The sequence below is a fragment of the Physella acuta genome, unplaced genomic scaffold (assembly GCF_028476545.2).
Source record: "Physella acuta isolate Inbredline_101_S28 unplaced genomic scaffold, ASM2847654v3 ptg000418l, whole genome shotgun sequence".
Taxonomy (NCBI): domain Eukaryota; kingdom Metazoa; phylum Mollusca; class Gastropoda; family Physidae; genus Physella; species Physella acuta.
This window is the reverse complement of record NW_026731937.1, coordinates 291,109-317,459: the sequence shown is the minus strand read 5'-3', so window position 1 is coordinate 317,459 and position 26,351 is coordinate 291,109. Positions and strand designations below refer to the sequence as shown.

General features: G+C 36.6%; 1 protein-coding gene across 1 annotated transcript; it reads right to left on the bottom strand.

Moving 5' to 3' along the window:
* On the bottom strand, positions 1-26,324 carry LOC131942672 (tyrosine-protein kinase HTK16). Its single transcript, XM_059302576.1, has 20 exons — positions 26,244-26,324; positions 24,653-24,919; positions 23,293-23,466; positions 21,790-21,933; positions 21,220-21,291; positions 20,419-20,534; positions 19,200-19,340; positions 17,105-17,210; positions 16,746-16,813; positions 15,913-16,050; positions 15,269-15,398; positions 14,761-14,850; positions 10,197-10,273; positions 9,924-10,032; positions 9,546-9,628; positions 8,871-9,008; positions 8,004-8,192; positions 6,993-7,084; positions 4,468-4,594; positions 1-3,039 (listed from the first exon to the last, which is right to left on the bottom strand). The coding sequence occupies exons 2-20, from the start codon at positions 24,810-24,812 to the stop codon at positions 2,842-2,844; spliced, it is 2,352 nt and encodes a 783-aa protein (XP_059158559.1). The 5' UTR covers positions 24,813-24,919; positions 26,244-26,324; the 3' UTR covers positions 1-2,841.
* Positions 26,325-26,351: the final 27 nt, after the last annotated feature.

Here is a 26,351-nt window from a genome sequence, read left to right as displayed (position 1 = left end):
GTATACATTTTTATCTCATATACTATATAATAAATTGAGCCGTTTGCAATAATTTACTTAATTATATTACGTATAAACAATAACAGGATTTTAAACAAACATGCAAATGCTGAGTAACATTGGATATAAAAATTTGAAAATTTACAAGTACATTTTCAAAATTTACTTTGGATTAAAATGTATTTTGAACATCAATTCAGCTTTATCAATACAAATTTTACTGTGGATTAAAATGTATTTTGTACCTCAATTAAGCTTTATCTATAACTCAGTTTAGTCTATTAATGTTTTTGAAAGTTATTATTAAAAAGTTATCTAGGGGAGATTACTCAAATAAGGGGAGAGCACAATGTCTAATAAATACATTTTCTTAGAAATTATTGTAAATATTGCATTGAGCCTTTTACAAAAGGTTCAATTTATCCTTACATTTTTTTTCATTTGAAGTTAAATCAAGTTTTTATTTTACTTATGTTAGTTCAATTAAATAAATATTTTTAAACAAAAATCTTAAAATAAAATTTAATTGCCAAATCCCTTTTGTGCCATATTACATTACTCAGTAAGTCTTTTAAAATTAATAACTTGATCAAAGGTGCTAAAACATAAGCGGTAAACCAATCTAAGATGTGCAACTACCAAACCAAGAGTTATAGGGGCGTTTGAAAGCTAAAAGAAAGAAGAAATAAAACCTTTATACTAAATGGATGATGAGCAAAGGTAAATAGATATGAAGAAATTAAAACATATTGAAGAAATGAAATAAAAAGTAAAGAAAATATGGGTAATATTTTAATGTAATATTAAACTTAAGAGATTTTTTAAAAATTTAAATTTAAAGAAAAATTAAAGAATTATTTTTAAATGGAATCATGGACAGTAAGTCGGTGTTCATGTTGACAAAGAAAAGAGAATGAACTTGAGCAGGCAGATGTTGGTCCTAAAACATATAGAGCTGGGTGAACAACAGAGATCAGAGGAACAGGATACTTTTTTAAACCAACAAATGAGGAGTGTTCTTTCAATACATTGAATGAGTTACTGTAACTCCATAGTATTGATAAGACTTACTAGCTACTTTGTAACTTACTACAGCATTTGAATTATACAGGGCATCTTTACAAAAATTTATACCAGTCCACCAATATTTACACAAAGGTAGACTACTAGCCAGCGTGAACCAGTACCCCTACACAAAGTTAGACTGCATAGCCATCGTTCAAATCCTTTCAGATAGCCATTTAGATATTCATTTATGTAGTAGTAAGTATTTTATTAAAGCCATCTTTAAAAGTGTCAAACAGAACTACCATACAGACCTATGATAATATTAGCAATTGGGAATGAGGGGGGGGTCTAAAAAATGAGGGGGCGCAACTCTCAGAAGAAATTATTAAAAGAATTATTTTTATCACACAGGATGATTAAATTGACACATTTTTTTGTTGATTTATTTTTATCAATTGCAACTGTCGAATTACTGGGTGTAAAAATAACTGTAAAGATGCAGATAGAGAATAAAAAAACATCTAAACTAACTATTTTAATTAATTGTTAAATTTTTAAAATGTGGATTAATAATGTGAGTACCAAGAAGAAAATATATATAAGCAACTAGTTTAAAGTGTGAACGTAACTGATCACAGTCAGTTTAATATATAAAAAAAATTATTACATGTATTTATGGCAACACATTCTATTATCAACCAACTAGGGTTGCGTTGTATTCGAAAACAAGAAATACATGAAAAAAATTAAAGGAACAATAACATGACAGGCCTGCTGTCAAATAATATATCAACACTGGTCGTACATTACATTATGTCAAACATGGCGACATTTCTAAGGTAAAAATTGATGTAATTTAGGAATACAGTACCAACATAAGGCTACCTAAGGGTCATTCATTACATTATGTAACATGGCGACATTCCAAAGGTAAAAATTTAAGCTGATGTAATTTAGGAATACAGTACCAACGTAAGGCTACCTAAGGGTCATACATTACATTATGTAACATGGCGACATTCCAAAGGTAAAAATTTAAGCTGATGTAATTTAGGAATACAATACCAACGTAAGGCTACCTAAGGGTCATACATTACATTATGTAACATGGCGACATTCCAAAGGTAAAAATTTAAGCTGATGTAATTTAGGAATACAGTACCAACGTAAGGCTACCTAAGGGTCATACATTACATTATGTAACATGGCGACATTCCAAAGGTAAAAATTTAAGCTGATGTAATTTAGGAATACAGTACCAACGTAAGGCTACCTAAGGGTCATACATTACATTATGTAAAATGGCGACATTCCAAAGGTAAAAATTTAAGTTGATGTAATTTAGGAATACAGAACCAACATAAGGCTACCTAAGGGTCATACATTACATTATGTAACATGGCGACATTCCAAAGGTAAAAATTTAAGCTGATGTAATTTAGGAATACAGTACCAACGTAAGGCTACCTAAGGGTCATACATTACATTATGTAACATGGCGACATTCAAAAGGTAAAAATTTAAGTTGATGTAATTTAGGAATACAGTACCAACTTAAGGCTACCCAAGCTGTAAAAAGGACCAAAAGCCTGTTAAGGCCTAAGGCTAAAAATCTGGCACAGTGACCTGAGGATTTATTAAACCCTGACCCTTAAGACATAGTGACCATAGACTTAAAACTTGATCTGGCACATGACCCAAGACTTAAAAATTGATCTGGCACACTGACCCAAGACTTAAAAATTGATCTGGCACATGACCCAAGACTTAAAAATATTATCTGGCACGCTGACCCAAGGCTTAAAAATTGATCTGGCACACTGACCCAAGGCTTTACTGTGTTCTGGCAGTGCGCATCAACTCCCGCGTACTCATGTACTCCGGCTCCTCTTCAAAATGCTTATTGAGCCAAGTAAACGTTGGCCTGCTGACCGGCTCGGCTGACCAACAGCGCAGCATGATGTCATAAACCACGGTGGGGCATTTCTCAGGCTTATCCAGTCTGTTGCCATCCTCAATGAACTTTATAACCTAAACAATATAAAGTATAGGGGGTAAAGGTCAACTAATTTATAACCTAAACAATACAAAGTATAGGGTAAATGTCAACTAATTTATAACCTAAACAATACAAAATATATGGGTCTAGGTTAACTAATTTATAGCCTAAACAATAAAAATATAGGGGGTAGAGGTAAACTAATTTATAACCTAAACTATATAAAGTATAGGGGGTAGAAGTCAACTAATTTATAACCTAAACAATATAAAGTATAGGGGGTAAAGTTCAACTAATTTATAACCTAAACAAAACAATATTCAGGGGGTAGAGGCCAACTAATTTATAACCTAAGCAATACAATATATGGGCAGTAGAGGTAAATTAATTTATAACCTAAACAATACAATGTACAACAGTAAATTACTATTTTATTCATATAAACTGAAACAATACAAGTCCCAGGAACAGATTACTTCATAACAGTGTGGTCAGGTGGTAGAGTGCTTGAGTGCTAACCAGAGAGTCACGAGTTCGGATCTCAGACACCAGTCTGTAGGGGTCCACCTTAATCCTATGGTTATTTTACACAGGTATGGAAACAAAGGCTCGCTAGTAACCTAGGACCATCTTATCTATACCAGCTGGAGTGTAAACTCCTGACAGATTAAACTAAGTTAGAAAGATCTGTGTGGGTAGGGGCCATACAAAAAGCTAGTACCCTGGTCCTACAGGTTGGGTAAGGATCATAAGATTCAAAAGGGGAACTTGAATTTTTATAATAAACGAGCCGGCCCGCGGCATAACATACGCCGCTATTTTAGTTGTTGTTTTTTCTACTTTTCAGTAATTCATAATTTGTGAATTCGACGGTACCAACGCTGACACTGAAAATATTTCTTTAAAACACTATAAGTAGCACGTTAAGGACCATAACCCCCCCCCCCTTCCGTCCCCCCTCCCCCCCCTACGTTTAAAATCGTTTCAAACTAAATTATCTGCCCCTAATAGCCGTCACTAAACCCGGCTCTGTTTGTAAACATTTAGAGCTCACTAAGACCATGTAGGGGTGGGAGTGGTAGGGAGCGCGTTTACAGCTTGTATTCTAGCGTCTCCCAGAAGAGAATTATATATATAGATATCTATGAAAAGTCATGTTTGAATTGACATATCATACAGGTGCTAGTTAAGTAAAGAATCCTCTTTAGACCTAGCAATCCATTGCGTAGATGAAGTAGAGTTCATGTTTCTTGACCTCGGCATATGAAGGGACAGTGTGGTCAGCACTTTGCCCAGCCTCAAAAGTGATAGTAGGGCTACTCAAATCAGAACAATCAAATTTCTAATTTTGTGTAAAAAATTCCTCACCTCCACACCAGTCATGTCTTCAAACGGCCCAGCCTCAAACGTGATAGTAGGGCTACAATCAAATTTCTAATTTTGTGTAAAAAATTCCTCACCTCCACGCCAGTCATGTCTTCAAACGGCGCTCCCCCGTATGAGAACATCTCCCACAGTGTGACGCCATAGCTCCACACATCACTGGCGTGTGAGAAATGTCCGAAGTTGACGCTTTCAGGGGCATACCTGCGTGGGGACAGACAACGTCTAGAATAGAAACTTTATAAGTGCACTGTTGAGATGTTGCTAACTTAACCGTAAACATAATCTTAAACCTTACCCCAGACCTAACTAATCATTGACACAAAGCCTTGATAAAACATAGTAACAACTATTTATTCTACTGTTTTTGAGTTGCCTTTAATGTGACCCTACATATGATGATAAACTAAGTTCTCAACAAATGATGGGCACATCGCCAACCAAACAGTACACATCATCCAAGTTTAAGCCTCTTTAAACTAAATATAGGGGACGGAGTGGCCTATAGGTAGAGACCTGGACTGCTAACCCGTAAGTCTCGAGTTCGAATCCGGGTTCAAGTCAGTAGACCGTCCCTGAGTTTACCCAACTCTGATGGGTACCTAACTCATGTTAGGGAAAGTAAAGGCGGCTGGGCATAGTGCTGACCACACTATCTCTTCATATGCCGAGGTCACAGAAACAAGTGAACTCTGCTTCACTTGCCCTATAGACCGTCAGGTTTGAAAAGGGAACTTAAACTAAATATAGGATGTACAGCAAAGTCATGAGTGTAGCTTAAGTGTAACAACAATAATTTCCTAGTGTTTAGTTTATTTCCTTTTAATTATTAAACAACAAAATTTATTTAATCCTGAATACATTTTAGCCTAATTAAAACTAATGTAGGTTTTTATTTTTTAATTTCCAAAAATTTCAAGAAGTTATATGAAAATAAACTGTAAAACATCACTGTTGTCTAATTTGTCAAGATGTGTTTGTATATGTTACGGTCAAAGCCCGAAGTGCGGCCAAAGCGCGGATTGGCCTACCAATCCGCGCATTGGCCAGCTCTCTTGGCCAAAGCCCGAAAAGCTTTGCACTAAGATCGTATTTCGTACCAATGCGCGCACTGGCCGGGACGTACTGGCCAAAGTCCGAAGCGCTTAAACTTGACAGCGTATTTTGTACATTGGCCGGCCAATGCGCGCACTGGCCGGGATTGTCCTGGCCAATGTTCTATCTAGACTAAGTTGTGATCGCATTTTCATTATTCTGGGTGCGTTTTCATTGAGAGTAACGTATTGTTTAGCTCTTGTTTGTATAGCATTCTATATGCAAGGCGACATGGATCAAAAGGGCCGTCAGACCATGAGACAGACATAGCAGATGGCTATCAAAAGAAAAAAAAATGTAAATCCATGTTAGTTTCCATATATGGGCTCTCGATAAAATAGTTACTGAGGAAGATCTTGAGAACATTGAACAAGAAATGGAGGTTGACATAAATGCAACGACATCCTCAGCTAACACATCTACTGCCGTGGCGGAACGCCCAGACCAGTTGCGTGACAATAATGTGGCCAACAGATTCTGTATAGTTTGTGAAAAACATTGTAGTGCAGCTCATTCTTTTGGATCCTGTGGCAACGATGTTTATGCTATTTGTGGAATACCCAATGAAGCAGACGAAGGGTACGGAGGGAACATTACCTGCAGATTGTGTCACAACAAACAAGACATCATGGAACAAAGATCAGCAGCTCATACTGGCTTGCAAACTCAAGGTGCTAAGATGCTTAAAACATCAAATACAAAATTTAAAGATGGTGAAGTGGGTGACAATGTGCGCATCCGTTTTCCAGATGTTGACAGAGGTCACGGTGATCCCCGAAGCGTGATTGCAGTTGTCATGAGCGTCGAGGGCGGTTTCTACATATTAGGAACGGAACATGGTGTTCTAAAACAACTGTATGCTAGAAGTGAGTTTTCAATTCTTCACGAAAAACTGCTCTTATTGTCGTCAGTTGGCACTGAGGAAAAATCACTAAGAACCATTGCATCTTCACAGTCATTGACTGGGGGTAAAGGCTACACTCGCTGCAATTGCACAACTAAGTGCACAACAAATCGCTGCAAGTGTAAAAATAACAAGCTACTATGTAATTCTAAATGCCATAAAAGTTCAACTTGTTGTAACAAATGATGATATTGATAGATTGAGACTATAGTACAATAAAAAAATTTGAATATTTCTGTCATTTACTTTTATTAATAATCAATAAAGACTTAATTTCATGATCCTTACGGCATAAAAAAAAACAAAATCTGCTCATGATCTTCCAATTCGCACTTTGGCCGGTCGTCCCTAGCCAGATGATCTTCTATTGCAGACTTTGGCCGGTCCACCATGGCCAGTCTGCGGATTGGCCGGCCAAAGGCTGAAATCAAGCAAAATTTCGGACATTGACCGACCTATGGGAGGCGATATTGGCCAATGCGCAGATTGGCCGGCCAATCCTAGCATTGGCCGACTTCGGGCTTTGACCGTAACATATATACTGTTACTAAAAAAAAAGAACAATCAGCTATTGGCCTGTAACCAATGAGTTCAGTAACTCACCACTTGATGGGCCAGCGTCCACCTTTTGTTGCCTTGTAATATTCTTTATCTGTCCCCATGGCTCTTGATAAGCCAAAGTCACTAATTTTTACCTAGAAAATTTGGAAAGTTAAAATTATTACATGGACTCTTGTAGAGGGTAACATATGAGTTGGTAATGGTGGGTGGTAGGGCGCATAACTGTGTACCTAAAGCCTCAGGGTTCAGATCCCATGCTCAAGTCTATAGGATATCTCAGTCCAGCCTGCTGTTTTGGGTAACCAACTCAAGTAAAGGCAGATGTGACCACTCTATCCCTTTACATTTTAAAGTCACAGAAAGAGGGGAACTCTACCTCACATACTCTATTGAACAACAGGTCTAGAAGGGTAACATGACCCAAGTCCAGATTACCTTCTGTAAGGAATGGCTTAGATTACCTTCTGTAAGGAATGGCTTAGATTACCTCTGTAAGGAATGGCCTAGATTACCTTCTGTAAGGAATGGCTTAGATTACCTCTGTAAGGAATGGCCTAGATTACCTTCTGTAAGGAATGGCTTAGATTACCTCTGTAAGGAATGGCCTAGATTACCTTCTGTAAGGAATGGCCTAGATTACCTTCTGTAAGGAATGGCTTAGATTACCTCTGTAAGGAATGGCCTAGATTACCTTCTGTAAGGAATGGCTTAGATTACCTTATGTAAGGAATGGCTTATGCTACCTTCTGTAAGGAATGGCTTAGATTACCTTCTGTAAGGAATGGCTTAGATTACCTTCTGTAAGAATGGCTTAGATTACCTTCTGTAATAAAGGCTTAGATTACCTTCTGTAAGGAATGGCTTATGTTACCTTCTGTAATGAATGGCTTAGATTACCTTCTGTAAGGAGTGGGTTGGGCTACCTTCTGTAAGGAGTGGGTTGGGTTACCTTCTGTAAGGAGTGGCTTAGTTTACCATCTGTAAGGAATGTGTGAGGTTACCCTTTGTAAGGAGTGAGTTGAGTTACCTTCTGTAAGGAGTGAGTTGAGTTACCTTCTGTAAGGAGTGCAGCAAGATATTCCTGGCCGCCAGATCTCTGTGCACAAGCCTCTTGGTCTCCAGATACATCATGCCCTGGGCTATCTGCGCTGCCCACAGGTACAGCTCCTGCTTGACCCTGACCTTCTCTGGGTGGTCCTCAAGGTAATCCAACATGGACCCCATAGGAACAAACTCTTCGACCTGAAGAAATGGTTAAAAACAAGTACATTAATTTCAAGTGCAGTTAAAGTCTAGGAGTGGGACAGTGTGGTTATTTGGTAGAGCTTACGGTTGCTAACCCGAAAGTCTCAAGATTGTATACCAGAATCCAGGCTGTGGGACGTCCCTCACCCCAGCTGATGGGTGTCTGAATCATGTTAGGGAAAGCCAAGACAGCTGGGTATGGTGCGGACCAAACTATCCCATCATATGCCAAGATCACATAAATAGGTGAATGCTACTTCATCAGCCAAATAGACAACCAGACTCACTAACATTAAAGGGGGCCCCTCACACACTCCCCTTATTTAGTAGCAAAACTCACCAACATTAAGGGGGCCCCTCACACACACACCCCCCCCCCCCCATATTTAGTAACTGGACTCACCAACATTAAAGGGGGCCCCTCACACACACCCCCCAATATTTAGTAACTGGACTCACCAACATTAAAGGGGGCCCCTCACACATACCCCATATTAAGTAGCAAAACTCACCAACCTTGAATGGGCCCCTCATACCCTCCCCCCCCCATATTTAGCAGCAAGACTCACCAACATTAAAGGGGGCCCCTCACACACACCCCATATTTAGCAGCAAGACTCACCAACATTAAAGGGGGGCCCTCACACACCCCCCACATTTAGTAGCAAGACTCACCAACATTAAAGGGGGCCCCTCACACACCCCCAGCAGTTGAACAATGTAATCATTTTTCAGAGACTGCATGACATAAGCCTCAGCCTTGAAGTCTTCCATACTTCCAACGGCATGGAAGGTCTTTATAGCGACCGGAATCTACAAAAAGTTATAAAAACACAAATCAAAAACAATTAATCTTGTTTGGTTGAAAGGATTACTATAATACAAAGGTAGCTATGAATCGCCTCCCATTTTTAAAAATCAATTCTGGTTTAACAAATCTAACTCAAAAGCAAAGGTCTTCATTAGGATAAACAAGATGGGAAAGAAATGGAATTTCAGAAGAAAAATATATTTTACTATATATATATATATATATATATATATATATATATATATATATATATATATATATATATATATATATATATATATATATATATATATATATATATATATATATATATATATATATATATATATATATATATATATATATATATATATATATATATATATATATATATATATATATATATATATATATATATATCATGGTAGAACATTTCAAAATTGAGCTGATTAACCATCTACTGTACAGATATTGTATGATCATGAAGACACTAAAAAAGTATAATGTTAGTTTTTAAATCCAGGTTACATCCAGAGCCAAACATTATCATGAAGTTTTACCTTGTCCTTTTTGAGAAATTTCTTTTCCATAATTAGCTCCCCTTTCATGACAGATCCATACTCCCCCTTGCCTAGCTCGTTTCCTGTTGACAAAATTAGAATGGTTATTAGGAGAAAGATAAACATTAAATCCTATGTAGATTTACACAGAATAATTTGGTGTTACAATTTTGTAACAGAAAGCAGCACATGTTTAGCACTTTTGTGCAATTGTTGAAATTAAATAGCAATCAAAGAAAAACAGACAACTTTAAGAAATAGACAAATTTAAGAACATTTCATAATAAAGTCTTCATCCCAATTATAATCTTACTTATTTTTATAACAAGCCTACTATTTTTTATTATTTTAACACTAAATTAACTTATAATAACAAACCTAATTTTATATTTTTCGGAGAAATTTTTTTGAGTTCCTCTTTTTCTTCTTCTTTTTTCACTGTTATTTTCTTTGAGTCATCTTTATCTTCAGCTATAGATGGTGTTGGCTGTGAATTTTTTAAAAAAAGGAAAAATAGAAAAAAAAATGTAAGTCCAACCAAAACATTTTTAATGGATATTTTTCAATCTAAAAAAATACATGAAGTAAATAGAAATCTTAGACTAAAAAAATTAATAAAAATGAAAATACAGAGAGCAGACGTGAACTCACAGGAAGTGGTGGACTTTCCATTGGTGGTGGAGATTCTAACTCTTGTGGGCGTGGAGGTAACCTAGGCTTATAGGCATCTGCAGCAGAATAAACATGACAGATTAATGAAATTAGCCGATGATAGTTTAAAATACAGGTACAGAATAAACAAGGCAGATTAATGTAATCAGCTGATCATAGTTTAAAATACAGGTACAGAATAAACATGGCAGATTAATGTAATCAGCCAATCATAGTTTAAAATACAGGTACAGAATAAACAAGGCAGATTAATGTAATCAGCTGATTATAGTTTAAAATACAGGTACAGAATAAACAAGGCAGATTAATGTAATCAGCTGATCATAGTTTAAAATACAGGTACAGAATAAACATGGTAGATTAATGTAATCAGCCCATCATAGTTTAAAATACAGATACAGAATAAACATGACAGATTAATGTAATCAGCTGATCATAGTTTAAAATACAGGTACAGAATAAACAAGGCAGATTAATGTAATCAGCCAATCATAGTTTAAAATACAGGTACAGAATAAACGTGACAGATTAATGTAATCAGCTCATCATAGTTTAAAAATACATGACATTCAAACCAATAATATATGCGGTCTGTAAGAGCAAATAAAACTTTACTGATTTGATGGATTCATTGCTAAATAAATTGAGTTGAAATTTAATTATACTTTTCAAATTTTAACAAAACAAAAGATTGGCCAACTTTCTGATAAAAAATTTGATGTGTTATGGGGCCCTGGTCATTTGGAAATCACATACAGGGGGGGGGGGGGGGACATCTATGTGGATGTCCAGCAATGATCACACATCAAGTGACTGGGTTGATGAATTTGAGTGGTGAGGGGAATACACGGTAAAGTTACTACTAAATGTACTAGACAATTTACATGGTTGAGAGATTAGGGTAGGGAGACTCTGATCACGTGTAGAGAGCAGTTAAGAGATTGGACAACTTACTGTGACCATACAGGGGACTGGACAACTTACTGTGACCAACAAGGGACTGGACAACTTACTGTGACCATACAGGGGACTGGACAACTTATGGTGACCAACAATGGACTGGACAACTTACTGTGACCAACAATGGACTGGACAACTTATGGTGACCAACAATGGACTGGACAACTTACTGTGTCCATACAAGGGACTGGACAACTTACTGTGACCAACAAGGGACTGGACAACTTACTGTGTCCATACAAGGGACTGGACAACTTACTGTGACCAATAATGGACTGGACAACTTACTGTGACCAACAATGGACTGGACAACTTACTGTGTCCATACAAGGGACTGGACAACTTACTGTGACCAACAATGGACTGGACAACTTACTGTGTCCATACAAGGGACTGGACAACTTATGGTGACCATAGAAAGGACTGGACACCTTACTGTGACCAACAATGGACTGGACAACTTACTGTGTCCATACAAGGGACTGGACAACCTACTGTGACCAACAATGGACTGGACAACTTACTGTGACTAACAATGGACTGGACAACTTACTGTGACCAACAATGGACTGGACTACTTACTGTGTCCATACAAGGGACTGGACAACTTACTGTGTCCATACAAGGGACTGGACAACTTACTGTGACCAACAATGGACTTGACAACTTACTGTGACCAACAATGGACTGGACAACTTACTGTGACCAACAATGGACTGGACAACTTACTGTGACCAACAATGGACTGGACAACTTACTGTGACCAACAATGGACTGGACAACTTACTGTGACCAACAATGGACTGGACAACTTACTGTGACCAACAATGGACTGGACAACTTACTGTGACCAACAATGGACTGGACAACTTACTGTGACCAACAATGGACTGGACAACTTACTGTGACCAACAATGGACTGGACAACTTACTGTGTCCATACAAGGGACTGGACAACTTACTGTGACCAACAATGGACTGGACAACTTACTGTGTCCATACAAGGGACTGGACAACTTACTGTGACCAACAATGGACTGGACAACTTACTGTGTCCATACAAGGGACTGGACAACTTACTGTGACCAACAATGGACTGGACAACTTACTGTGACCAACAATGGACTGGACAACTTACTGTGACCAACAATGGACTGGACAACTTACTGTGACCAACAATGGACTGGACAACTTACTGTGACCAACAATGGACTGGACAACTTACTGTGACCAACAATGGACTGGACAACTTACTGTGTCCATACAAGGGACTGGACAACTTACTGTGACCAACAATGGACTGGACAACTTACTGTGTCCATACAAGGGACTGGACAACTTACTGTGACCAACAATGGACTGGACAACTTACTGTGTCCATACAAGGGACTGGACAACTTACTGTGACCAACAATGGACTGGACAACTTACTGTGACCAACAATGGACTGGACAACTTACTGTGTCCATACAAGGGACTGGACAACTTACTGTGACCAACAATGGACTGGACAACTTACTGTGACCAACAATGGACTGGACAACTTACTGTGACCAACAATGGACTGGACAACTTACTGTGTCCATACAAGGGACTGGACAACTTACTGTGTCCATACAAGGGACTGGACAACTTACAGTGACCATACAAGGGACTGGACAACTTACTGTGACCATACAAGGGACTGGACAACTTACTGTGACCATTCAAGGGACTGGACAACTTACTGTGACCATACAAGGGACTGGAAACTTACAGTGACCATACAAGGGACTGGACAACTTACTGTGACCAACAATGGACTGGACAACTTACTGTGTCCATACAAGGGACTGGACAACTTACTGTGACCAACAATGGACTGGACAACTTACTGTGACCAACAATGGACTGGACAACTTACTGTGTCCATACAAGGGACTGGACAACTTACTGTGACCAACAATGGACTGGACAACTTACTGTGACCAACAATGGACTGGACAACTTACTGTGACCAACAATGGACTGGACAACTTACTGTGTCCATACAAGGGACTGGACAACTTACTGTGTCCATACAAGGGACTGGACAACTTACTGTGACCATTCAAGGGACTGGACAACTTACTGTGACCATACAAGGGACTGGACAACTTACAGTGACCATACAAGGGACTGGACAACTTACTGTGACCATACAAGGCACTGGACAACTTATGGTGACCATACATGGGACTGGACAACTTACTGTGACCAACAATGGACTGGAAAACTTACTGTAACAAGGGACTGGACAACTTACTGTAACAAGGGACTGGACAACTTACTGTAACAAGGGACTGGACAACTTACTGTGACAAGGGACTGGACAACTTACTGTGTCCATACAAGGGACTGGACAACTTACTGTGACCAACAATGGACTGGAAAACTTACTGTAACAAGGGACTGGACAACTTACTGTAACAAGGGACTGGACAACTTACTGTAACAAGGGACTGGACAACTTACTGTGACAAGGGACTGGACAACTTACTGTGACCATACAAGGGACTGGACAACTTACTGTGACAATACAAGGGACTGGACAACTTACTGTAACAAGGGACTGGACAACTTACTGTGACAAGGGACTGGACAACTTACTGTGACCATACAAGGGACTGGACAACTTACTGTGACAATACAAGGGACTGGACAACTTACTGTAACAAGGGACTGGACAACTTACTGTGACAAGGGACTGGACAACTTACTGTGACCATACAAGGGACTGGACAACTTACTGTGACAATACAAGGGACTGGACAACTTACTGTAACAAGGGACTGGACAACTTACTGTAACAAGGGACTGGACAACTTACTGTGTCCATACAAGGGACTGGACAACTTACTGTGACAATACAAGGGACTGGACAACTTACTGTGACCATACAAGGGACTGGACAACTTATGGTGACCATCAAAGGGACTGGACAACTTACTGTAACAAGGGACTGGACAACTTACTGTAACAAGGGACTGGACAACTTACTGTAACAAGGGACTGGACAACTTACTGTGACAATACAAGGGACTGGACAACTTACTGTGACAATACAAGGGACTGGACAACTTACTGTAACAAGGGACTGGACAACTTACTGTGACAAGGGACTGGACAACTTACTGTGACCATACAAGGGACTGGACAACTTACTGTGACAATACAAGGGACTGGACAACTTACTGTAACAAGGGACTGGACAACTTACTGTAACAAGGGACTGGACAACTTACTGTGTCCATACAAGGGACTGGACAACTTACTGTGACAATACAAGGGACTGGACAACTTACTGTGACCATACAAGGGACTGGACAACTTATGGTGACCATCAAAGGGACTGGACAACTTACTGTAACAAGGGACTGGACAACTTACTGTAACAAGGGACTGGACAACTTACTGATTTAAGGGACTGGACAACTTACTGTAACAAGGGACTGGACAACTTACTGTAACAAGGGACTGGACAACTTACTGTGACAAGGGACTGGACAACTTACTGATTTAAGGGACTGGACAACTTACTGTGACAAGGGACTGGACAACTTACTTGGATGAGACAATGGGTTGATGCTGGGTGACCTGGGAGACACCAAATTACTGTAAACCTCCTGGATTATTAACTCCTTCACTTTGTTATCTGAAAAGTACAATCGCATAGATAATTTTTTTAAGCATACAATCATAGAAACAATATTCTTTTTAAAGTTTTTAAAAAAGCCATTTTTAGTAACTGATTGATAATAAGTTTAAAACAGGATTATAATTTTCATACTAACAATTCAGTATTACATTACTTCTTGTTACATTTTTCAGGACTGAGTAAACCAAATATAACAACCATTTAATGACTGTTCAATTTTAGACATTGTTATAAACCCATCTTAAAAAAAAAACTCACTTAAGTTCTCTGACTATTAGAATAAAATTAATTTTACGTATTGTAACTAATTTGAGGAAACAAAAAAGAAAGACACATTCAAGTTTTCTGACTAGTATAATAGAGTTAATTTTATATATTGTAACTATATTGAGGAAATAAAAAAAACAAGACGAACTGGTTGATATGGATGCACGTAGTGGAACACCCAGCCCATCCTCAAAATTGTGGTAATACTGAACGAGCAGCTCTAGTGAGAGATGCAGGGGTCCGTCGTCTATGTAGTGAACAATAGAATTCCTGTACTCCTGCAGTTGACAAACATTTGTAGATTAGTTGCAGTAGTTAGGGGGACGGAGTGGTCTAGCGGTAGAGAGCTGGACTGCTAACCCGTAAGTCTCGAGTTCGAATCCGGGTTCAAATCAGTGGACCGTCCCTGAGTCCACCCAACTCTGATGGGTACCTAACACACGTTAGGGAAAGTAAAAGCAGCTGGGCACAGAAACAAGTGAACTCTACTTCACATGCCCTATAGACCGTCAGGTTTGAAAAGGGAACTTTGCTTTACTTACTAGTTAGGAAATAAAAATAAAAAGCAATGGAGAGAATAAAACACACTTAAAACAACAATGCATCAATAAGCGATGGTATAAAATCATGAAAGCAAAATTAAGAAAAAGAATTCTTGAAAATTAGTAGAAAATGATGTAAAGAATGCTAAAAAAAAATTTAAATATTTTTTGAGATAATAAATAATTTTAAGACAATTATGCCAACATATAACACCACTTAGAAGAAAACTACAGCTGGGGCATGTCTTACCTTGGTTTTAATCTCATAATGATAAACACTTTTGTCTTTCACCAGACTGAGGACATATTGACCTTCCATATTTTTATTCGGCCGAATCAGGAACAGCCCACTAGTCAGTGGTTGACTGTTGAATACATTTTCTGCTCCCTTGAAGAATACAAACAGACAAACATAATGACAGTACGACTACAGTAATAAAGGTGTACGGCTAACAGAATAAGGGGTTGACTGTTGAATACATTTTCTGCTCCCTTGAAGAACACAAACAGACAAACATAATGACAGTACGGCTACAGTAATAAATGTGTAAGGCTAACAGAATAAGGGGTTGACTGTTGAATACATTTTCTGCTCCCTTGAAGAATACAAACAGACAAACATAATGACAGTAAGGCTCTATGTTAAAGTAATAAATGTGTAAGGCTAACAGAATAAGTGGTTGACTGTTGAATACATTTTCTGCTCCCTTGAAGAACGCAAACAGACAAACATAATGACAGTACGGCTCTATGTCACAGTAATAAAGGTGTACGGCTAACAGGATAAGGGCAATAACCCCATAGATATGGCTATACAATTAATGAAGACAAAAAAACATTAGAAATATAAAAGGTTAACAATATTATATTCCACTAGGATAACAATGGTGATTTTGAAAAGAAATTTTTGGTTTCAAGCTTTCCTCAATTACAGGAATGTAAATTATAATAACCATGGAATAAAGCTATTTACATTCAGAAAACGGGCGAACACAGTGTACTATTATAAAGAAATTTTTAAATATAGCTTGGGTAATGTGAAAACACGTGAACGTGAATGGTGCCATAAAAATAAATTATCACCTGCCGATCTAGCTCTGGGTGAAACCAGTCCGACTTTTGTGTGTCCACAGGATGCTCTTTGAAACTAGCTGCAAGTTTTAAATAAGTATGAACTCACTTGACACACTTTAACAATGATACATTGCTTTAGTTATTGCAAAACCAAAAACATTAAGTAATGATTTAAATGTTAATAAAAATGATTGGCATAAAAAAGTTGGCTAAATAAAATTCAGTGAAACTGAAATGAAATGCTGCTAAACTTAGTAAAAAGCTAAACAAACTCACTAAATGATTGGCATAAAAAAGTTGGCTAAATAAAATTCAGTGAAACTGAAATGAAATGCTGCTAAACTTAGTAAAAAGCTAAACAAACTCACTAAACAGCTCAACACACTCTGTCCGCCTAAACTTCTCCGCTAACTCTATGGGTGTTTCTTCATTTGTATTTCTGGAATACAAGGCTGCGCCAGCATTCAACAACACCTGCAGATAAAACACCATTAAAAGTGGTAATGTTTCTAGTGTTGTCATTTTAGATTAGTAGAAAAATATATTTTAGAAGAATGAACACCATTAATAATGGTAATGTTTCTAGTGTTGTCATTTTAGATTAGTAGAAAAATATATTTTAGAAGAATGAACACCATTAAAAGTGGTAATGTTTCTAGTGTTGTCATTTTAGATTAGTAGAAAAATATATTTTAGAAGAATGAACACCATTAAAAGTGGTAATGTTTCTAGTGTTGTCATTTTAGATTAGTAGAAAAATATATTTTAGAAGAATGAACACCATTAAAAGTGGTAATGTTTCTAGTGTTGTCATTTTAGATTAGTAGAAAAATATATTTTAGAAGAATGAACACCATTAAAAGTGGTAATGTTTCTAGTGTTGTCATTTTAAATTAGTAGAAAAATATATTTTAGAAGAATGAACACCATTAAAAATGGTAATGTTTCTAGTGTTGTCATTTTAGATTAGTAGAAAAATATATTTTAGAAGAATGAACACCATTAAAAGTGGTAATGTTTCTAGTGTTGTCAGTTTAGATAAATAGAAAAAATATATTTTAGAAGAATGAACACCATTAATAATGGTAATGTTTCTAGTGTTGTCATTTTAGATTAGTAGAAAAATATATTTTAGAAGAATGAACACCATTAAAAGTGGTAATGTTTCTAGTGTTGTCAGTTTAGATAAATAGAAAAAATATATTTTAGAAGAATGAACACCATTAATAATGGTAATGTTTCTAGTGTTGTCATTTTAGATTAGTAGAAAAATATATTTTAGAAGAATGAACACCATTAAAAGTGGTAATGTTTCTAGTGTTGTCATTTTAGATTAGTAGAAAAATATATTTTAGAAGAATGAACACCATTAAAAGTGGTAATGTTTCTAGTGTTGTCATTTTAGATTAGTAGAAAAATATATTTTAGAAGAATGAACACCATTAAAAGTGGTAATGTTTCTAGTGTTGTCATTTTAGATTAGTAGAAAAATATATTTTAGAAGAATGAACACCATTAAAAGTGGTAATGTTTCTAGTGTTGTCATTTTAGATTAGTAGAAAAATATATTTTAGAAGAATGAACACCATTAAAAGTGGTAATGTTTCTAGTGTTGTCATTTTAGATTAGTAGAAAAATATATTTTAGAAGAATGAACACCATTAAAAGTGGTAATGTTTCTAGTGTTGTCATTTTAGATTAGTAGAAAAATATATTTTAGAAGAATGAACACCATTAAAAGTGGTAATGTTTCTAGTGTTGTCATTTTAAATTAGTAGAAAAATATATTTTAGAAGAATGAACACCATTAAAAATGGTAATGTTTCTAGTGTTGTCATTTTAGATTAGTAGAAAAATATATTTTAGAAGAATGAACACCATTAAAAGTGGTAATGTTTCTAGTGTTGTCAGTTTAGATAAATAGAAAAAATATATTTTAGAAGAATGAACACCATTAATAATGGTAATGTTTCTAGTGTTGTCATTTTAGATTAGTAGAAAAATATATTTTAGAAGAATGAACACCATTAAAAGTGGTAATGTTTCTAGTGTTGTCATTTTAGATTAGTAGAAAAATATATTTTAGAAGAATGACTCATGACTAGCCCTATTGATCAAAACAAAATGTCTTAGTTAATTGAGCAATCTTTCGTCTAGCAAGTAAGAAAGTTCTATTTGAAATTTTTTTTTAAAACAAATAGAACTTTCTTACTTGCTAGAAGAATGATTGCTCAATTAACTAATATGTGATGTCATAAAAATTAATGTAATTGATAGAAAATGTATTTTCGATGAATGACTGGTAAATAGCCCTGTTCATCAAAGCAAAATATCTTGTAGTTTAATTTTTTTTTAAATATGACTTTCTTACTTGCCATAACTTGAGAAAGATTGCCCAATCAACCATTATATGATGTGAAACACAATTAATTATTAGAAACAAAAAAAAAATCTCTTCCTTACATTAGCACATTCTGTATGCCCATGCATCGCTGCCGTGTGAAGCGCAACGTATCCTGTCTGAGGGCTTCTCTCCTGCATACACGTGTTGTCGTGTGTGATCAGGAGGACTACAGCTGACGCCCGGTTCACCTCACAGGCTTTCTGTAGAAAGAGAGAAATTCTTTGATGAGGGTATTCTGTAGACACCACATACACAGTGACAGCTGGTGGCACATACTCATAAGATGGGACAATCTTAGAGCCAGATGAAGGCAATGGCGCTCATATGGTGGCACATACTCATAGGATGGGACAATCTTAGAGCCAGATGAAGGCAATGGCGCTCATATGGTGGCACATACTCATAGGATGGGACAATCTTAGAGCCAGATGAAGGCAATGGCGCTCATATGGTGGCACATACTCATAGGATGGGACAATCTTAGAGCCAGATGGAGGCAATGGCGCTCATATGGTGGCACATACTCATAGGATGGGACAATCTTAGAGCCAGATGAAGGAAATGGCGCTCATATGGTGGCACATGATCATAGGATGGGACAATCTTAGAGCCAGATGAAGGAAATGGCGCTCATATGGTGGCACATGCTCATAGGATGGGACAATCTTCGAGCCAGATGAAGGCAATGGCGCTCATATGGTGGCACATACTCATAGGATGGGATGGGACAATCTTCGAGCCAGATGAAGGCAATGGCACTCATAAGATTATTTTATAGAGTATTTCCTTAATAATTCAAGAAATCTATCTTAAATGTTACTGCTCATTAAAATTGAGTTGCAAGTTGATAAAAAAAGAAATTGCCCTCTCATCAAAGTTTGCTTATGGGAGGGCATGGTCAGACTACATGACTGCAACACTGCAAGCTCAGTTACCGGGCTTGACTTGTTTAGGTCGCTGAATCAACCCAGCTCTGATGAGTACCTGACTCAAATTAGGGATGGATGGCCACAGAACTGACAACACTAACCATCCATATACATAGTTAACAGAATCAGATGAACTTAAATTCATCTGTCCTTAGATAAAAAAGCAGCTACTTTACGATACATTACTCAAGTTTTTCTTAAAAGGAAAAACTAGGATTACCATAAATAATAGGTTAACTTTATAAAAAATGTTAGTTTATGATTATTATCTGAATAGTAAAGAAATAAATTCAGTGCTAATGGGATCATTAAACTAAGCCAGCAAGTTGATGGGTCTGTGGTGACTTACGTGTAGCGGTGTGTCTCCATTGACGTCCTTGATTTTAATGTTGGCGCCCTGGTTTAAGAGTAGCCTGACTGTTTTATCTAGGCCGAGAGTGACTGCGTCGTGTAACGCTGTTGACCCTGAAAGGCAAACATTAACTTTTATCTAGAGACTACATGTTAATTTTCAACAGCTGGTGAATTATAAACTGGTTATTTTACACAGGTTAATTTTTAACAGGTTACTTTAAGTAGGTTACTTTAAGTCTGGTTAATTTTAAATTGGCAAATGATTTACCAAATAGGTACATAATATTTTCTTGAATAGTTATGTAAACAAGTATTTTAGTATAGTATAAAAACATTTAAAAAATTATGTATTAAAATTTTTACTGTGATTTACCATCTATAGTTACTACCTATTTTCTACGAAGTGTCTACTCGGAAGAAGATTTTTCTCCCCAACTTCTCCATTTAGTCGGCAAAAGATAGTTCTCCGCATGCGCAGTGACCTATGGCTAGGGTTAGGGCTAGAATGAGGATTAGGGATAGGGTTAGGGATAGGATTAGGGCTAGGGTTAGGGATAGGATTAGGGCTAGGGTTAGAGATAGGATTAGGGCTAGGGTTAGGGTTAGGGATAGGATTAGGGATAGGGTTAAGGATAGGATTAGGGTTGGTGTTAGGGTTCTGCGGTTGTAAACACATGCATGCGCAGTACCATCGAAAACATCGCCGCTAAGGCAAGTCGTAGTTTCTCTCCATTGCGCATGCGTATCGCATGCGTATCTTATTCCGACTAGAATCGGCCTATTTTCTATCCATTACCTGAGTCGTTCTTTGCATCAATATCTGGTTGAAGAGGGTGGCCCAAAATTTTCTTTACAATGTCCTCACGACCTGGAACAAATACACGCAAAACTTTAATCAAAACATTTGTGAATCTAATTTGCTTTCTAAGTACTTCTTAATCCAGCTACTTTTTTGGTTTCAATAAGAATCATAGAATATTTAACTGACTTTAATTAACAATTTGTTGAACTAATGTTCAGTAAGAATACTTCTTCTTCTTCGTTCTTAATTCTAGTGGTGGCAGGGATTCCCTCAAACACAATTAAGTATTATGTGTCAATTGACTATGCGCTATTTAGACAGTTGACTCTGATTTCAGCCAGTTTTTCTTTTTGGATTTGCTTTCCAACCAAAAACCAACTACAAAGCAGCAGTTGTTAGATTTTGGAGTCGTCTCTCCCAGAAGAAATATTTCCTAAAATCGAGCTTCCTTTGAACTCAAGACTTTTCGGTTTAGCAACCATGTGTTTACCTACTTGATCATGCTGATTCCTAACAAGAAAATGTTTAGTAATCAATTCTTAGATTCAACAACTTTAAACATACGCTCTGCTACGGCCCGATGAAGCAGGTTTGTCGGCCCCAGCTTGCGCACTTTAGCGGGAGGTAGAGTGCCCTTGCAAATTTTACTGAGACGAGTGGGCAAGCGGTTAGCAGACTGGACATAGTGGTCAATCAGCTGTTCTAGACCTAAAAATTAAAGAGGTTTAAAAAAATTATGTTACGATCTTCCAAGCACCAAACCTCAGATACCTATAAATTCTATATACATTAATGCTTTTCATTTTTTTTAAATTTATCCTGTCACATTTTTTAACCCCCCCCCCCCCCCCCTCGCTCCCTATAGCACATCATCACATAACTCTAACCCCCCTTCCACCCCCCCCAAAAAAAATTATTCCTAAACATGTATCATAAATTATTAATATTAATAACACTTATGTGCGTGCATATATATATATATATATATATATATATATATATATATATATATATATATATATATATATAATGTTATTTAAATTCTGATGACAACATAAAAGAAATATTCAGGAAGTGTAATTATCTCTAGCTAGTTGTTGTGTAATGTCATGCTGTCTCCCATGCTTTAATTCACTTCCCTGTGGACTATAGATGAGAAATTCTTTAGCGATGTAGACAGGTCTATTTTAGGGCCACCGTATGCACAAGAAGCAGCTTCTTTGTTAAAACTAGTGGGCGTATCTACTATACGGCCACCTTCTATAAAAGAAGTAGTTTCTTTGTTAAAATCAGTAGGCATATCTATTATAGGGCCACTTTATATACAATAAGTAGACTCTTTGTTAAAATCAGTCAGTTAGGTGTACTGAGAAATACAGGACTAGAACCTCATATTTTTTTTTATTCTGTGAGTGAAGTTTAGTAAGTCTGATGTACTGAGTAATACAGGACATCAATTTAAAAATCCTCTGTGCTGAAATCAGTTAAATGTACTGTTTAGTGTAGGACTGCCCAGTAAAAATATAACCTTGTATGCTAAAATCAGTTAAATGTACTGTATAGTGTAGGACTGCCATGTAAAAATATAACCTTGTATGCTAAAATCAGTTAAATGTACTGTATAGTGTAGGACTGCCATGTAAAAATATAACCTTGTATGCTAAAATCAGTTAAATGTACTGTATAGTGTAGGACCGCCCTGTAAAAATATAATATTGTGGGCAAAAATCCAAAAATCAGTTAATATACAGTGTAGTGTAAGCAGAGGCGTAGCGAAGGGGTGGGGGGGAGGGGAACATATGTACCCAGGCGCCGACCCTAGGGGCGCCAAAATAAGCTCTTTTTAGCTGCAATTTTGAATTATAAATATAAAAAATATATGGGGGGTGCAAAAAAATTTAAAGTTTGTTCCCGGGCGACGGGAGGGGTCGCTATGCCTCTGAGTGTAGGACCGCCCTGTAAAAATATAATCTTGTATGCTAAAATCAGTTAGATGTACTTTATAGCGTAGGACCGCCCTGTAAAAAAATAACCTTGTGGGCAAAAATCAAAGAGATGTTGACATACCATGTACTATGGGCCCGCCCTCTATAAAAAAATAACCCTCTTTGCTGCGCTGGATGTAGAAGTGGTAGCACTTTGACTCAAACAAGAAGGACAGGGAAAAGTCTACTTCTGAGGCTGTGCTGTCCCTGACTAGAAATAGACCATCTGAGTCTGTGGTGGGGTTGAGTCGCATTGCTGAAATAAAACGAGGAAAATATTTTTTGTTACATTTTATTGACTGGGCTTGATTTGCATTGCTGAAATAAAATGAGGAAAATATCGTTTTTTGGTTCATTTTATTGACTGGGGTTGATTTGCATTGCTGAAATAAAACGAGGAAAATATCACTTTTTGTTTCATTTTATTGACTGGGGTTGATTTGCATTGCTGAAATAAAACGAGGAAAATATCGTTTTTTGTTTCATTATCTAAACTCTGGGGATGGTGTGGTTCATGGTTAGATGGTAGAGCTTATGACTGCTAACCCAAAAGTCTTGAGTTCAGATCCTGGATTCATGTTTGAAGGACATCCCCCAAGCTCTGACTCATGTTAGGAAAAAAAAGGAAGTTGGCCATAGTACTGACCATACTATCCCCCTGTATGCTTAGGTCATTGAAACAGATGAACTCGATTTCTTCTACCCCGTGTGTCTTGAATAACAACAGGAAAAGATGATGATGATATAAACTCTAACTAAACAAAACTTGCAAAAAAAAAAAAATCATAATTTCAGCATTTAGCCAAATTACTTTTACATATTTGTCATGATTATTGGATGTCTTATAAAAGCAAAGTTACCCTTTTTGACCTGAAGCAGAGTTCACCTGTTTCTATTAAAGGGATATTAAAATCCATTCTATGCCCAGCCACCTCTACTTTCCCTAATCTGAGTTACATACCCACCATACTGGAGCATCAGGTCTTTTGGGATAGCTATTGTGCTCCACAATGCAATTAGTTTTTGTTTTATAAGATTTTTTAAAACATTTTTATTAATAAAATAATCATTTATTTTAATTCCTATACTTAAAAAAAAATTTTTTTGTATAACTTTACTAGCCACCACGGCTAACCAGTGTATATTATATCTAAAAACAAAATTATCTTGTTCTTGCAGTCTTGGGGTGATGCCGGATATGTAATCTAGTATCAATATTAATTGTACGAGTCGGTGAATGTATTTGTATTGTGAAATAAACTAGTTGACTAGCAACTTCTATCAAGTCATTTGGATGGTTTGTTGTCGTCGCACTTTAGAATGAACTAGTAATTGGCTAGACAGAGTATAACAGTAGTGCTACAACCTCTCACATAGTAGTTAGTAGACGTAAGAAGAAAGTTTGTATAGATCCAATTGTTTTTCATGGATGAAATAATTACCTTCTTGTAAGATGCTCTCTGCATTGTTTCGTTGCATCTTGCCATGGTACCACATCACATTGATGTCCAAATCATCACATCGTGCTTTGTCTTGCTGTAACACCTCATCCAAAGTCTTGCCACGAAATATTGAGTCCAGGTTCTTTGTAGCGAAATCCATGGCCCAATTTTAACCAACTGGTCACATTAGATTTGTGAGCTTATCCTACTGGTAGCACCAGATTTGTGAATATTTGCACATGCCGAGAGAAGACTAATTAAACCAATCTAAAAAGAAATTATAATTATATAAAACTGTCGTAGAAATCAATCCATTTATAAAAGGCAAATGAAAGAGAAGGTGGCATCAAATGGTAACCTGAATAGTTTCGAATTTGAATCTAGGTTCAAGTCCGTAAAACCTCCCTGAGCCCACCCACTTCTGATGGGTACCTGACTCAAATTAGGGAAAGTAAAGGAAAGGTGTCTGGACATCTCTTTATATGATGAGGTGACAGAAACAGGTGAAGTCTACTTTAATTGCCCCATGGACCATCAGGTTTGAAAGGGAACTTTAGTACCTACTAAAAGGCAAATGAATGAGAGTTTACATATTATTGTACAGAAATTTTTGTGGAAGAACTGTTAAGAAAATGCAGGATTTTAGTATCTAACTGATAAAACATGTACTGGAACTGGATTCACTTTTGTCCCCAGATACCCACTTAATTATGATCTGATCAAATGTGTTTTTATCAAGATTTTGATTTATCTTAAATAAATCTTGGCTTAAATTTTACAGTTGTTGAATTTTACACTCTATTACCATAGGAATTGCATTAGGAATTGGGTTAACATTGGTATGGCATTAGTATTAGTGAGTAATATTGGTATTATGTTAACTACCAGTAAGTCAATTACTTTTAAGAAGATTCCATTATCATTGTGGCATTATTATTGAACACTGGCTAACACTTAATGACATATAATGATGCCAACATTTGCCATTTATCCACTGTATCAAGCAGCACTTATCATCCAATTTTAGATACAAATGTCCAATAATAGACTCTTCTATAAAATAGGTGTGTTGGATTGTTAGTAGATTAGTATTGTAATCTCGACTAATTTTATTCATGCTTAGTAATTTTTAGCGAATGTTAATGTTAATAAATTATAAATGTTAGGACCAGGGTTTGGGTTCGGGTTAGTATTGACATTAGCCAGTCATGTGTTTATTTAATATTTAGTTAACTACCAGTAACCTAACACCCCTTTTTTAAAGATGATTCCATTATCGGACACCGATTAAAAATTCCACCCAATTTTTCTTCCTTTCACTTTCATTACTTATTAGATCTAATAATAATATTAATATAGATTCTAGACTTTATTCTAGATCTACTTGATACTTGATCATTGATAGTGATACTTGCAACTTTTTTCACAAGTCCGTGATTAGTAAAATTTAAAACAAAATAAAAAATCTAGACTAGGCCTGAAATTGAAGGATTCTATAATTTTAAATCTTAAAGGCGATTGTATAGGCCTATATTAAAAATAAAAATACCAAGAAATACAAATTAAATTTATTACATTATCCTTTTTTTACCTGTTTACATCTAAACACTCAATGTAGATATACGATTGGAATCAGATTCATGTTTTAGTTTCACTTCCTGGTTATTTCATTTCCGGCATTAGTTATTCCCCTTTAGAA